Below are 16,626 nucleotides of genomic sequence, written 5' to 3'. Positions count from 1 at the left end.
TATTCTCCATTACATTTATGAAATCCCAGCATACACGCTCCCGATAAGTATTTGTTATTAAAGCATCAACATTCACAGAACACTGTTATTTTAACTAAAGCAAGCGGCTGCTGCGTGCATGGTTTGGTATTGTAATGACCCGGCAGTGAGCGCTAGCAGCCAGGTGCATTATGGGTATTTGTTTAGAGTTGATTTATGTGTTAATTAAGCAAGATGGTTGGGTTTTTGCGTTAGCTATGTTATGTGTGTTTATGTTCAAGTTAGTTCGGGTGGGTTTGGTTCATTTACTGCCTTGTTATAAAAAGTGTGGCTGTCACCGTCATGGAGAGAGATGTGTAGGGGAGGGACTTGGCGATATGGCCTTGCCGGTGTAAGATCTTATTCTGTGTTTAAAATAAAAAGAGAAAGATGACAGTACTGCCTCCTGCTGGTTTGTTCTGTCTGTGCTTCTGCTCACAGAGACACTCAGGGTCGTGCGGTTAATGGGACGTGAGTGTCGGCACTTACCACTAACCAAATTAAAAGTCTCGACGTATAGATGCTAGCACCCTGCTAGCAATTAGCTTTGCAAAAGTTTAGTAGCCTAGCTTAGCTCCGGTTAACCCCACGTTCTATAGAACAACTGCGCGTTGTTACAATACTGTTTTATAATGTACTACAATACTGAAGTGCAGATAATTGCCACTATTTGCAACAAGTAGTATACTTGATAGTAGAAATCCTGCTATTTTAACAGTGTAAATAGGTATTTGCACTTAGTGTAAATAGCATATTGCTAAAAATACTGCTATTTTCACTTAGTGTGAATAGAATCCATTGCTAATACGAGATTTGAAAAGGGAGGGAAAAATGTTCGGCAAAAGGCGGGATCGAACCCGGGTCAATCGTGTCAAAAAGCCAAGGGCACGCATTTATCCTTCTGCGACACTGGAGCTGATGATTTACAGCCACTTTTAACTAAATGTAAATAGACACCCCGTATTTTTTATTCCAGAGTAAGGGCAATTCATACAATACATTTAAACTGAGCTACTTTAATACCATCTCCGAACTTTCTACCACGACTCTGCTGTTCTTCGGCTGGTTCTTCCTGTATACGTTGATTGACAGATGTCTCGTCCAGTCAGCCGTGAGTAATCCCAAACCAATGGCGCTGTCTCAAACTATACCTACCTTTTCCGGTTTGTCTGATTTGTCGTTGTGTTTTCTGACTTGTAAATTTGTTTTCGGATTTGTTGTTGTGTTTTCTGACTTGTTATTTTGTTTTCGAATTTGTCATTGTGTTTTCTGACTTGTTATAATGTTTTCTGAATTGTTGTTGTGCTTTCTGAATTGTTATTTTGTTTTGTAGACTTGCATTTGCGTTTGTAATTTTTTATTTTGTTTTCAGAATTGTGATTTGCTTTGCACTTCTCGGCCACCGTACAAAACAGACACTTATGGCTTGCAATCAAACCCATGTAAACACTATCTGTGAACTTCCTTTTTGTTGTTGCAAGCTCTATGTAAACACCTCCTGTGAGTGTTTCTAGAGTATTGTGCCTTGTCTAAACAGTGCTGGACTGCATTGAGATCTCTGAGCTTCTGTATACACTGCAGACCTCCAGACAACAGATTATGATCACTGACACCACATCAGTTTTTGTGTCTCTGGTGTAAAAGGGGAATATGAACTCTGATGACGACTCTTATATTTATCTTATATTGATTGACAGCAGGGACACTTACCGCTATCACCTCATGTGACCTCATCCACACGCATACATTCACATACTGAAAGGAAACCAAATGATGCTATCGCAAACAAAGTGCTGTCTGTTGTGGTTGTGGGTGGCCTAGGCAAAGAGACTTACCTCTCTCATTCTCTTTCACTCTCTCTCTCTCTCTCTCTGGCTTCCGGTTGTGTGAGTGAGTGGTTGCGGGTGGAGAGCTAGCGTTTGGCTACTTTTTGGTACACGGCTGTGGTGAGCTTTTTCATCTTTTTCACACGCATGAAAAAGGTAAGACATCATTTACTCTCTCTCTCTCTCTCTCTCTCTCTCTCTCTCTCTCACACACACACACACACACATTTTCTCATTCTTCTCTGACTGTGGCTAACAGACCCTGACTGTTCCTGTGCCTTAATCTCACCTGAAAGGCTACATACACGTACAGTTCACACACACAAAGCACAGTTCACCAAAACCCAGTATTAATCCCTGAGAGAAAAAGGCTTCCTCTCATCACTTAGTGACTCATTTTTACAAAAGCACTTCTGAGTAGTTATGCAGTAGGTCTAGGATCAGATTTTGTCCTGATTTCATTTGAATTATCTGGATCTGTTTCCCATAGAGCAAGTTTTCTGTCAAGGCGTATCTGTTATTTTAGATATTATCCTAGCTTGTAATCTGATGTATTACATTTTCAGATATTACATTTATTACAGAGCTTTTTATCATGTCAGCTTATGGTTTTCATCAAATGGTGAGAAGATCAAGAGATACTGATAGGAAATTTAATATGGAAAAAAGATTTGTGAAGTTGGACATGTTTCTGGATCCTTGTTTGGTCTCGGAACTACTTTTTCATCAACTAATCAGACTTTAAGTTTAACCTTAGGGGTGGGACTGTTCGAAAGTTTGGAGTCAGTAAAATTTGAAAATGTATTCATATTAAAAACTTAATATTGTGAAATATTATTACATTTTAAAATAATTATTTGTTTTAATAGTTTCTATTGTAATAGATTTTAAAATGTAAGTTATTTCTGTGATGATGGCAAAGCTGAATTTTCAGCAGCCATTACTCCAATGTCAAATGATCCTTCAGAAATCATTATAATATATTAATCTACTCAAAAAAACTCTGTGTAAACTCTGAAAACTGAGTAAACCATTCCAAAGAGCAACATTTATGATGTTTAAAATGGAATTCTTTTGTAACATTATAAAAGTCTTCACTGTCACCTTTGATCAATTTAATGCATCCTTGCCAAATAAAAGTAATAATTTCTTTAAAAAAACAACAACAACAACAAAGAAAACAGAAAAAAATCTCACTGAGCCCAAGCTTTTGAACAGTAGTGTATGGTTTGAGTTAGCAATAGGGTCATGACTTGCTTAATAAACATTGTTCCAGGACCAACACAAGACATCCTGCTTGGCAAAATCTCAGCCACCACCAATAATTTTAACTGTTTTAGGTTTTGTCCTGGTACAGCCTATGATTATCCTATAAATGCAGTGTGGGAGGGGCTTGTTTTGTCTCCACCCCATTGATGGGATAACTGGCACAACATGTCATGATCCACTTCTGAGGAGGTGTGGCAGTTTGCTGTTTGTGTGGTTTCCTGTGAGGTTCAGAGAAGCTCCTTTTATAGTGACTGTTTTGAGATTAAAAAACAAAGTCACAACAAACCAGACCTGCTTGAAGTATATCCCCTCCCCCCACTGAGTGTGCACTTAAAAGTGCATTATGAACACACGATAAATCTGCCTGTAGTTACTGTCTCATATCTCAGACGGCACTCTCCGTTTTCTTCTCCCACACTGATGAATTCACTTACCATCTGAAACCAGACAGTCCTCTCTAGTAAGGGTACCTTTATGAGCTCAGTTGCTGTGTAAAAGTCTTGAATAGAAATCCAAAGTAGTGCTGGAAGAAAAATATCCCTTTAGTCAATTTCACTCTTCCTGCATATTTTTTTTCAGCCAGCATGCATTATTATTATTAATTATTTATTTATTTTCTTCTAGAAATTCTTTTTAGAAATTTCCCAGTGGTTTTTATCCATACATTGAAAGTCAATAGTCACCAAAACTTTTATCAACATTGTTCAAAATATCTTCTCTTGTGTTACACAGAAGAAAGAAGAAAGTCTTGTATATATATATATTTAAAGACAGAAATTTTAAAACTTCATAGCATTTATTGCTTTTTCAACCTTTTCTATTTTTTCTCTTTCACTAGTCAAAGACGCTTTAAAACTGAGGACAGATCGTCAGAAAACATTATGCCTGAAATTTTGTGTGCTGTATGGGAATGAGTTCTGATGAAAGCACTTCCTCATTCACCATGATCAAAACATGTGAAAAAAAAAAAAGTTCCGGAATTGTTGCACCGCACATCAGTACTGCTGAGAGTGATGCAGGTGCTCTGTTAATCCATTTTCTTTTCTGGTTGACTGGCACGCTGACAGTGATGGGGCGCACAGAACTTTTATATGACGCTCGCATTCTCTCTCTACTTTCCTTCTGTTTTTCGCATAGTGTTAGTGACTCTCAGTGTGAAGTCTGCAGATCTACAAGAGCGACAGCTGCTAGACTTCCAAATTGAAAATGCAGTGTAGTTCTTTTTCCTCACATGTTGGCCTCTTTCGGTCTCTTTTTATGCTTTTGTGCATTTCTCTTTCTCTTGTTCTCAGTCTGTCTTTCCTTTAAACATATGCTTACAGGCACTGTGAACGGTTTAGCTGTGGGGTAACCAGATTACCATATGTAATCTAATTAAAGAGGAGCTGTGCACATAATAAACATTCGCTTTTTGAGTTTTGATAGTATTGTACTTTCGTTTCTCATTTTTTCCCACTGGTTAGAGTAATATGATGAATCGCAATGTCATGCCATTGTTTCTACTTGATGCCTGGGATTATAGAAGTGAAAACCTTTTCTTCTCTCTTTTTCTTCTTTTCCTTTAGGAACTCCTAAAGGACCCTCTGTACATTGGTCTGAGGCATAAAAGAATACGTGGACAGGCCTATGATGAGCTTCTGGATGAATTTATGAAGGCCATCACAGACAGGTATAGTAAACCCAGTGTACCCCTCCCGCACAGCACACGCTTCCTTCCACAGGCCGCTGATGGAAATGCCTGGAGAGCATAGCTGAGCCATTGCGTTGCAGGAATGTGGGGTGAAGCGCGTGCCTCTAGGTTTGTGGGCTCTGAGCAATGACTTCAGTGGCAGGGACCCGAACCAGATCGCTGACTGCACGCCTCATCAGTTCTCTCCCCATATATCCTGCTCAATACTGAGCCATGCGGTGATGCAATTCAGCCCATATCCAGCACCGCTGCCTGATGGCTCATTCAGCTCACTGATGCTTAGAATGGTTCAAGATCTTATGCCATTTGTCTTCGATAGTCTGCGAATATGTCAGTTTGGGTTATTTGAGTCAATGTCGTTTTTTGTTTTATGCCGTTTTATTCTTTGACAGCTCATCTTTCATTTCTCTTTGAATGTTGGAAGATTAATATTTGCATGTAGTATGTTCAATGAATGCTGGAGATTAGCATTGTTTGCATGAAGAATAAAACTTTGAGTGGCATGAACATAGTGGCAAGTTCTGCACTGGTAAACGCCATTAACATTTAAGAACCAGGGTCCTGGTCAAAGTTCTCTTGGTTGCTTTAGGTTCTGGTGTGGCCTGGTGTGACAGTGGTTGTCATAAGAACATAGTCACACGTCACACGACATGTCACTTCACTTTAGTGCCACACATGGCTGTATTTAAAGCAGAACTCAAAAACCCCAGTGTCTGATTTCCCTCCAGCTGGCTGAATATTGCAGTGATTCTATAATAACTGGGTGGAAATGAAACTACAGGCAACAGCATCACTTTTCCATAAAAGTGCAGAGTTGGTGGAAAATGAATGATTATAGGTTGCTGACTGAACAAATGATTATAGTCCTGGTGATTTTTAATAAACTCCTTATCATTTTAAATTTAAGAGGCTCAGTGCTTCAGGAAAAATCCTGAAAAGTAACATTTGCTTGCTGAATGAGGGTTAAAATACATTTATGCGTTTATCTAAAACAGCTTAGATTGCATTGAAGGGATAAGGCCTTTTTAGACCATTAGTTTATATTTTAATTGGGAATCGAACCTTGATCCGTGCCATTGTTAGCATCAAAACCTCAACAATTATTCACACTCAGGAATCAAAAATATTAATCACATGGAGAGAACCATTTTCTGCTCTGTGAGGTACATGAAAATTTCAAAACTTCTTTCAGTACTACAGTTTAAGAGTTTTAGAAGAAACCGCACCCAGCAGTTTATTGGGGGATTGCACTCCAGTTGTACTTTTTAGGGTCAGTGAAAGGCAAAAGACCATATTTCACTACAGGTTAAGAGTAGAGATAAATAGCATTTGTGCAAAATAGCTTTGGCTGTTTGAAACAAAAATGTGAAAAGTAGACAAAGGAGAATCATGAAATGCGTACAGTAAATTCTTTAGATTTCATTGTTGAGGTTCAGGCTCTCAGACTGTAAGTTTAACAGCCCACAGGTGCTCTGTTTCCCATCAAGCCTTTTTGTGTAAGTCTGGACACAAATGATGAAGAATAATGACACCAATCCCCGTCAGGCCACTTTTCTGTCCCACAATGACTTTAAGAACTAGAGCAGATAGTGTGCACAGATGCTCTTTGAGGTCTTTATTTTGAGTGTACAACACCATATAAAGAAACACACACCTAGAAGAAAAGCAGCATTTTAGGCGGTAAATGCTGGGATTATTTTCGCGGGGGGTTGTTATGCTTCTTTTATGATGTAGTTAATTCAAGAATAGATTTTTTTTTTGCTTCTCGGGCTTTGTGTGCCGAATTAGTTTGTGGGGGGTTGATTTTGTTTTCCGGCTTCTCCCTGAACAGACTGAAAAGTTTCTGTCTTATGTAGCCCCTCTGTGTGCACCGGTACAATTCCCATGTCAAATTATTTCATTAGAGCTCGTCGCTTTTCACAGTGCTGTAGTGGTGACAGTGTTTCATCTCTATGGTAACACGGGCCATCTCAGGGTAACGTTACGAAGCCATGTTAGGACAAGGAGTGGAGGGAAATGTCGCTTGATTTTTGTCTGCAGATGGGAATTGAGAAATGTTGTGTTTTACAGAAAGAGCAGCCTGTGAAGCCCAATGGGCCCCGTGGGAGCCTGCGTGTACTGTAGAGAAGCACTGAATGCTCACCATGAGTCAATGGCCTGTCCTACATAACCTTGACCTGATAGTAATGATTACCCTACATGAGGCCTTTCTGACATTCTGAAATAGAATGCCTTGCATTTCAAAAGTGTTTAGATGTAAGTTGTGACGGATACAGTAAACTTTGCAAGTTAAAAAAAAAAAAAAAAAAAAGATTTTTCAGTTATACTCTGATGCAAAACTGTTTTTATGTTGCAAAAAATGTTTACTGTATCAGTATATTTTGTTTCTAGTAATTATTTTAAAGTGATTAATTTACATAGTGTATATTATTTAAAACAAATAAAAACAAATAATATATAAAAATAAATGTGTTTAGTTTATGGTTGAAAAAAAGTAAAAAAAATGACTATCGAATAGAATAACATAGAATAGAATAATACACTACCATTCAAAAGTTTGGGGGTCAGTAAGATGTGTGTGTTTTTTTTTTCAGCAAGTATGCATTAAATCGATTAAATGCGACAGTAAAGACATTTGTGATATTATAAAAGATTCCTGTCTAAAATTCTGGCTAATATACGATTTTATAAATCTCAAAACGTTTGTGGATATATCAGTTTGATTTTAAACCTGATAATGTGGGAAAACCTTTCTGGAATCCTGAAAAAGTGTGTTCATATTGTGTGTGTGTGTGTGTGTATGTGCACGTATTGAAGTCTCTGGTTGAACAGCTGTGTTTGGACAGGATTCTCACCATGACCTTTAATTTGGAGGCCTGTGGGCTGCATGGTAGCCATGTGGGTAAAAGATAATCTTTGAGAGCTTGTCAGCTCCGCTAGAACGCTTAGACCCAATCTCAGCAAATGTCCTGAGTGAGTGTGTGTGTGGTCAGTAATGGACCAGCAGGATTATGCTAAATCTAAACCCTAGTGGCTGTGTTTTTTGCCTCACTTTTCTGTTTTCTATATTGTGCATACCACTTTATGAGAAATGCTTAATTCCCAACAGTCATGTTGTGTTCCTGTTATAGTGTACGAATGCTGAAATGCCACAATGAAATTTGGCCGGTTAGCATCAAATCTCAGTGATGTATGGAAATAGACTCAATCTGCACTTTTGTCTGGGTCAAATAATTTATCTTTGAAGGAAACAACTAATAAATCATTGCTGAATGAAACAAGGAGACAAAGGGCCTTGTTGTGTTTTGTTATCGATGGCGTGGAGATGGGTTTAGCAGTCTCTCATGGGCTCTGAGCCAATTTACTGCATTCCTCTTTAGGAGTGATGAAGCCTAGTTTCCTTACTAAAACCATTTAGACAGAGACTGAAGTGCATTATGGTTTGTATAGAATTTGCTGGCTACAGTCTTCAGCTTCCAAATGCCTGACATATAGTGTGGTGCATGGTAGAATTTTGAAAATAATAAATTAAGGTGAAGCTCTAAATGTACAGGTGTTTATGTCTCTGAGCTGAGGAGTTGGCCATGTGTAAGTTTACACATGTAGCATGTGTGTATTAATGCCGGGACTACTATGAGGCTGCTCTGTTCGTTTGATAGGTCATTCTGAATGGTACAGTTTATGTGTATGTTTGTGTGTGTGTGTGTGTGTGTTTGTTTGGAAGTATCAGTTTTTTCTACATTTTAGGGACCAAAATGTCCAGCCTAAAAATAAACTGCAGAAATAATTTTTATCTGTGTGTTTCCATGATTCACTTTAGATTATATATAGGTAAGTATTAAATTACAGCAATTACCTCTATACAGTATTTTTTAAAACATTTTTATATTATTTATTTTTTACTTTTATTATCTATTTTTTACTTATTTTATTATTCCTTTATTCATATTCTTATTATGATTGTTTTATTAGAATGTAATACAAAAAATGTAATTATAAAAAATTTGAACCAAAAATTAACAAAAAACTAATTATAATAAATATTATATAACTTCAATGCATAATGTTTGTATTAGTCATGGAATAGGATATTTTCACATCACAGTTTTGGCAGTTAGTGGTTGTTGTTTTTTTGTCATGAAAATAATGTCTGTTTTAATGATCTTCAGAAAAATTTATTGTCTTGCATTTTTTGCAATTTTGGCTCAACTCTGCTGGCAACAGACTCACAGGTGTGTTATCACTACTTGCTTGTGCCTTTTTCCAAAGTACAAAATGCCAATAGGTTCAAAAGAAGTGCAGTAACTAGAGGGCTCGTGGAGAAAACGTTATTGTTATTGCAGCCTAGGAAGTTTCTTCATTCTCAGATGCTGATCTGTTGATCTAGAGAACTCTTACAGAATCAAAGCAAGTTTGTAAAATGGAATTTTTTCATGCTTTTTCTGGTCCGAAAAGCATGGCAGAGCTGTCCTAGAGCACTGGGTTGATTTAATATTGGCTTGAAGAGTTCCTCTCAATACTCCCAACACTTTCTGCCCTGTCTGGAGGTAAAGGCAAATAAGAAGAGACAGAGTTCCTGCAGCTCTCAATGTGCTTGGGTGTGTCTGTCATTGTCTGGCCTGAATTTTGGTGGAGAGGACCAGTGAAGCTGATCCCCAGCCAGCTCTTTGTTTGAGTTTTACAACAGACGCAGAGGTGCATTATGGATCTCATTGAACAAGGCGCCAGAAAAAAACAACAAGCTTTGGTGAGAATGAGACCACAATTGACCGAATGGGTGCTTTGTTTTGTCGCCTAGTAGTTTCTGTCTTTTTCTGTCTCTCTCTCAATCACATTTATTCAAAATAAACCCCTGACAGCCATAGTTAACTCTGTATCACCTCAAATATTAAACAGTATTTAGTTGACAGCAATTTTTCTTGTTCTTATGCTAATATTGACATCTTTTACAACCACTGTTGTGCTAGATCAGGAGGTTATGATTTCATTTTTCATCTTCCTCCTCAGATGATGCACTTCAACAGATCAGAGAGCATGCTGGGATTATGACTCACTTTCTCTACGTCCTATTTATATCTGCCAAAGTTCTCCTCCAAATCCATGAGCAATTACTCTGCCAGTCTCTCTTGACTGCTTTCCTGCCTCCTGCTGCAGATATGTCAGAGTTTAGACTGCAGTTTGATTAGAAGGACCAATCTGAGGCCGGGTCTCAGGACAAGGTTTCTTAAAACTTTGGATGAGATTCTGAACTCAGTTAAACTTGTTTACCTTGAGTGCTTTGGTGCTGGAAAGTCTCTGGAGACGATGAAAACATTTATTGCCTTTTTCTGTTTTTGTAGCATGTCTGAATATGCAACACTGACCATTTTATATTACTTAAAGGATTAGTTTACCAAAAATGAAATTTCTCTGCATGTGGTTCTAAACCTGTTTGACTAGAAATAAAATTTTTGAATTATATAATGGCTACTCTTCGAATGTTAAAATGACATAGAAGCACCATTTAAGTATAATAAAAAATTATTTATATGCTATCTTCCAAGTCTTCTGAAGCTATACAATAGCTTTTGTGAGATCTGTTCGCTAAAAATCTGCACATCCACCCTGCATTGTGAGTTCATGAGAGAAGTAGTGATGTCTGATTTGTGAACAAATCAAACTTAAGTAAATTGATCAAATTTACAGAACTGCTCAGAGGTGAGTTTCCCAAAGCATCACTAGCCAACTATGGTTACGGTTAGCAACATAATTATGTTTTAAATTATGATTCTGTAATGATTCTGTGTTTTCAATGAACATTCACAAACAGCATTTCAAAGTTATGTGGTTGAAGCTCTCGACCTCTATTTAGAAGCTTAGTTTCTAAAGCTAGTATCACATGGACTTGATCATGCTCTTGAGCAAAACAAGCAAGCTAACAAGCAATACAATCTATATCTCTCATTTCATATATATACAAATTTTATTCTATGTCTTTAAGTTTGTCAAGAGAATGAAAGTGCCATTTTTGAAGAATGTGCATGCGTGAAGATGCTCTATGATGCAAGAGTGAACCACAACTGAATCTATCATCTGAAAATAATGCAAAACGGTGGAGAAAAAAAGTCATAGTCATTAGATGCCATGTTCATTATTTACAGCAAACAATTTGACATTTATGCAATTTCTAAACTAATTAATTAAACTAACTATTAAACAATAGTTCTAGTTGTAGTCTTTAACAACAGTTTTTTTTGTAAACAACATGATGGTTTGAATGACAGATGTGCAACATTGTTCTATGAGAAATTGCCAATTGAAAACACACCCCTGAGTGATTCATTCACAAATCAGACTGATTCAGTTGCCAAATTCAACTCACTTGGCCCGATGAGTTTAACAGACTGAATAACACTTCACACACGTCATGTATCGATGCATTTATGGTGATGTTGTTGTTTTTTTCTTCATTTTGTAGTTTCTCTTTATGATTTTGTTAATAGAAATAAAGAAACGGTTGGATGCTTCAGGAGACAGCTGTCATTGTGAATACAGTGAGCGATTTTCCCCCTTGTGTGTTTGAGTGATATGTATACACGACAGCTCTTGGCAACAATGCAGATCTCTATTCATCTTCCATTGGGTTGAGTGACAGGCCAGCTCTTTATGGAGCCACACTGTGTTGTTTACCCGTCCTGTTTTCCATGTCTAGGTGTCTGGGACCTCGAAAATTGCATCAAAATATGATGGACCTGAATCTGCTCTCTATATTCCACTGGGGAATCAGTTGGTTGCTTTGTACTGTTCTTTCAATTGTTCTGTTGACTGGATAAATAACCAGAGAAACCACTGAATTGGCGCTGCAGTCCATTCAAAAATCCACAGTTTTTCTCATGAAGATCTGTCCTCAAGAGAGACACGATTGTGGGCGTGCAGATCATTGGCTATTGATTTTGAATATCATTTTGGTAGGTTTTTATCTACCAATGGGAGAATTAGAGGTCACGGTGTTACCACATCATTTGCTGACTGATCATACAAGGGTTGTTATTTGCTTTTCTGACCATTAAGAGTTGTGTTTGGCTGTGGAAACGATTACAAAGTAATGATAACAGTCTCAGGCCCACACGGAGAAGGAAAAAACCTTCAGGATTGAACACCCACAACCACCCCATCTGTGATAGGCTTGAGGAGCAGTTGGATAGCCCCCTCTGCAGGCTGAAACAGAGTGCATTTAACTAGCCACTTAACATGAAATGGTACTGTGAGGATTTGGACCATTTTGTAAGGATTATTTGTACTTAAAACAAATGGCTTTGAGCTTATATTTTGTTTTGTTGTGTTTCTGCGTTCTGAAAAAATATACACTGATTTTTCTGTTATGTACAGATATGGGGTGAACTGCCTTATCCAGTTTGAGGATTTTGCCAACATCAACGCCTTCCGTCTGTTGAGCAAATACCGCAACAAGTACCTCACGTTCAATGATGACATCCAAGGTATTGGCACAAAAAGAGACTTTAGTAGCACACTGCTTTTTTGGTTTTGAATTTTCTCTTGTACAAAATGTATTAAAGCACACAGAACACATACAGTCTAAGTTATGCTTTAGGTTAATAAAAAGAGTCATAATGTTATGTTTAAGCTGGTTCTCAGTCTATAGTGTAGTCCAGAAATCAATGATTGTAAGTTAGTCATTCAGACCATATCTCTCACTCTGATTTTCTTTCCTACTGTTGCTTAATATCCCTCTTGTATTTATGGTTCAGTAGCAAGGGGTGGTTATCTGGAGTGCATTTTTCTTCTATTTTCTTTTCTACCATCCTCCCCTCTGTCTTTATCCTTTTTTACACAATCATTGCAGGCACATACCAATCAACAACTTGAACACAATCACACTATTTGAAATTGAGTTTCAATCAAACGTTTGGGAGGAGCATATTGAGTTAATCTCACCGTTCACAGAGTTAACCATATATGTCCACTGGAGTGGAGCGAGCGGAGCTGAGCGGGCGTTTTCAATTTATTCTATATGGGAGCTATTGATTTCGGAGTTTCTTGTGCTCCTATCAGTGCTCGTTTCATATTTCATATACAGTTTGCACATTTTTGATGCATTTAGGTCAATGGTTCTCAACCTTTTTCACAAGGTCACAATATTCAGGCTCCCTTCCATGTATGCTAAGATATTTCTGGTATCTTTTTATTGAATTAATTAACCTGGTTAATTTAATATCTTAATTAACTTAATTAACTATTTATTTTATGATTCCAGAAGTTTTCAATTTATGATTTGGAAATATGATTTCGGTTTACATCTTCATTTTATGTTTTTTTCAGCGTTTTAATTTAGGTTAGAGTTTATATATATATATATATATATATATATATACAGGTGCATCTCAATAAATTAGAATGTTGTGGAAAAGTTCATTTATTTCAGTAATTCAACTCAAATTGTGAAACTCGTGTATTAAATAAATTCAATGCACACAGACTGAAGTAGTTTAAGTCTTTGATTCTTTTAATTGTGATGATTTTGGCTCACATTTAACAAAAACCCACCAATTCACTATCTCAACAAATTAGAATACTTCATAAGACCAATAAAAAAAAAACATTTTTAGTGAATTGTTGGCCTTCTGGAAAGTATGTTCATATACTGTACATGTACTCAATACTTGGAGGGGGTTCCTTTTGCTTTAATTACTGCCTCAAATCGGCGTGGCATGGAGGTGATCAGTTTGTGGCACTGCTGAGGTGGTATGGAAGCCCAGGTTTCTTTGACAGTGGCCTTCAGCTCATCTGCATTTTTTGGTCTCTTGTTTATCATTTTCCTCTTGACAATACCCCATAGATTCTCTATGGGGTTCAGGTCTGGTGAGTTTGCTGGCCAGTCAAGCACACCAAACACCATGGTCATTTAACCAACTTTTGATGCTTTTGGCAGTGTGGGCAGGTGCCAAATCCTGCTAGAAAATGAAATCAGCATCTTCAAAAAGCTGGTCAGCAGAAGGAAGCATGAAGTGCTCCAAAATTTCTTGCTAAACGGGTGCAGTGACGTTGGTTTTCAAAAAAAACAATGGACCAACACCAGCAGATGACATTGCACCCCAAATCATCACAGACTCTGGAAACTTAACACTGGACTTCAAGCAACGTGGGCTATGAGCTTCTCCACCCTTCCTCCAGACTCCAGGACCTTGGTTTCCATGTGTGCATTGAATTTATTTAATACACAAGTTTCACAATTTGAGTTGAATTACTGAAATAAATGAACTTTTCCATGACATTCTAATTTATTGAGATGCACCTGTATATATATATACTGTATATTTATTTATTTATTTATTTATACACCAGTTCTTTAGAACTAGTAATGAACTAGTAACGAAGGAACGTTGAGTTGCTTCTGCTTCAACAAAGAACCAGTAAGAACGATTGTGTGTGTGTGTGTGTGTGTGTGTGTGTGTGTGTGTGTGTATATATATTTATTTATTTATACAACAATTCTTTCTGGTCCTCGATTCTGATTGGCTGAGAGCCTTTTCCAAGAGTGCAATATTCAAGTGATATAGGAACTCCAACCGTCTGTATCAGTCCGCTTGCTGTATTTCTCACAACGAGTGTCACAGTGGACGCCCAAATCCACTATAATTTTATAAATAATACAGTTTATGTGTCACGGAATGCAGTTTTAAGAGTTTTTTAGGCGATCACATTATAGCCTTGACGTCATTGAATTTCAGTTGTGCGACAGTCAATCGGCGTGTACGGATACCATAGGAATAAATGAGAAGTGCCATAAACTGTATCCCACCTGTCGCAAAAAGTCAGTGACTTCTATTCTAGTTTGCACAAAAAAAGGGATGACACACTCGTGCCATCAAACTGTTGTATAAATGCAATATCACACTCACAGCCGTGCGATATGGCTGTATATCGGCACACTGTGATTACCTACGGCCGAATCACAGACGTGCCGATATACAGCCATATCTCACGTCTACTCGTGTGATATTGTTCATATATATATGATTTATTAATTTATATACTTTGAAGTCATCCTGCGGCCCCTTGGAAGTTTGTTGAGGCCCCCTGGTTGAAAACCACTGGTCTAGGCTGTGGCTGTATTTACGTTGTAAATATATGGGCCATACAGAAGTTTACAATTCTCCAACTGTTATCACGCATATCTATAACTATTTTATTGACTGTGTATTGAAAGCAAGCTAGACGTCTGAAGACAGCCACACTGCTGTACATTTAATTGACTCATCCCCAAATCAGCAGATCTCTAGCATTTAGAGCGGATTTCTTTGACAGAATATATAAACATCTGCTTATCTCACTCCTTTGACAAATCCTCCGGAAATCCACCTCCATATTAACTCCATCTTTATGTCTACAATTAATGAGCTTCCAGAGTTGAGTCTCAAGCCTCAGCTCATCCTTTTATGAACAGCTTTGCTGTTTACCTCAGAGATAAGATAATTCCTGAGTGAAAGATGTTTGTGTTTCCTGTCCCATAGGTACTGCTGCTGTGGCTGTGGCGGGACTGCTGGCTGCCCTTCGCATTACCAAGAGCAAAATGTGCAACCATACCATTGTATTTCAGGGTGCAGGGGAGGTGAGTGTGTTGGCTGCACAGATCCACAAATAACAGTTTTAAATGCCAATTTTCCAGTATTTTGATTGTTGTTGATCCATATTGAGTGAACAACAGCAGTGCAAGGACGCAAATATGCCATGGTGATATGGAATGAATTCATTAAAGATTCATTATTTGAGTCAAGCTGTGAGATTTTTATTGAAATATTGTGAAGTGCACAGAGTTCACACATCTTTTTAGATGTTTTCAAGTCTATGTGAAATGTAGATTTGTAACAGCATTTTTATGTTTTCAGGCCGCAATGGGCATAGCTGAGCTCATCATTATGGCAATGGAGAAAGAGGGGCTTCCTCGTGAGCAGTGTATAAAGAAAATCTGGATGGTGGACTCTAAAGGACTTATCGTTAAGGTGAGGTTATCATTAAAGGTTTTTTACATTTAGTGTTGACATTCAAACACACCATGTGGTTTGTATTGGAGTTTATACACTGTAAAATCTAATTAGTTGGGCTTACTTAAAAAAAGCATGCAAACCTATTGCCTTGAAAAAACTAAGTAAAGTGAAATAGGAATAGTATGTTGTACTGACAGATGCTTAGTTAGTATAGCTTACTTACACGAGAGTTCTAGTAACTAAAAAAGAACTGTACGGGCTACTTGATCCTTTCATTTAGGTTTACTCATGACTTAGTATAGCTACTCAATGACTCCCAGAGTGCATTGCGGCATGAATAAATTATACAGTTGCTTTGTTTTACAGTTGTTGATTTTATTTGACAATTTTATTTGCTGTCTTGTGTCAGTAGTAGCACAACAAAAAGAGCAAATAAAATGGTTATTGTTACAATTAATGAAAATAAATGAAATTGAATTGTTACCATTGTTGTGGCGTGCGTGCTGAATGTTTAAGTCTGTGTGTGACTTTAGCATATTACCACACACTATGTAAGGATTATATAAACCCAAATGAAAGCATCTCAGGGTATTTATGAAAATAGAAACTTAACTAAGTTCATTAATAAACACACACAATAAATGCACTAATACTTTAATTAGAAAATACGTCACTTTCTAAATGCAACCTATTTATTATTTTTCTTCCTTTGAAATCAAATAACTCTGACTTCATAATGCATTACTGCACTAACAGGAAGTAAATTATAGTAATGTAAACCAAGTTCAAAGTGCCCAACCAAAGGGAACGCTAATCACTATAATGGTGAATTAAAAAA

The 16,626-nt window shown here is 37.4% G+C and overlaps 1 protein-coding gene across 1 annotated transcript in view; it reads left to right on the top strand.

Moving 5' to 3' along the window:
- LOC107730934 (NADP-dependent malic enzyme, mitochondrial-like) overlaps window positions 1-16,626 on the top strand; it is an 85,306-nt gene that overhangs the window by 66,685 nt on the left and 1,995 nt on the right. Inside the window, exons 6-9 of the mRNA XM_016541898.1 lie at window positions 4,679-4,782; window positions 12,172-12,281; window positions 15,315-15,412; window positions 15,690-15,803. Coding sequence (XP_016397384.1) covers window positions 4,679-4,782; window positions 12,172-12,281; window positions 15,315-15,412; window positions 15,690-15,803 — 426 coding nt within the window. The remainder of the gene's footprint in view (window positions 1-4,678; window positions 4,783-12,171; window positions 12,282-15,314; window positions 15,413-15,689; window positions 15,804-16,626) is intronic.

The sequence above is a fragment of the Sinocyclocheilus rhinocerous genome, unplaced genomic scaffold, assembly GCF_001515625.1.
Source record: "Sinocyclocheilus rhinocerous isolate Xijiao unplaced genomic scaffold, SAMN03320098_v1.1 scaffold1993, whole genome shotgun sequence".
Classification (NCBI taxonomy): domain Eukaryota; kingdom Metazoa; phylum Chordata; class Actinopteri; order Cypriniformes; family Cyprinidae; genus Sinocyclocheilus; species Sinocyclocheilus rhinocerous.
This window is presented reverse-complemented; position numbering and strand designations above follow the sequence as displayed.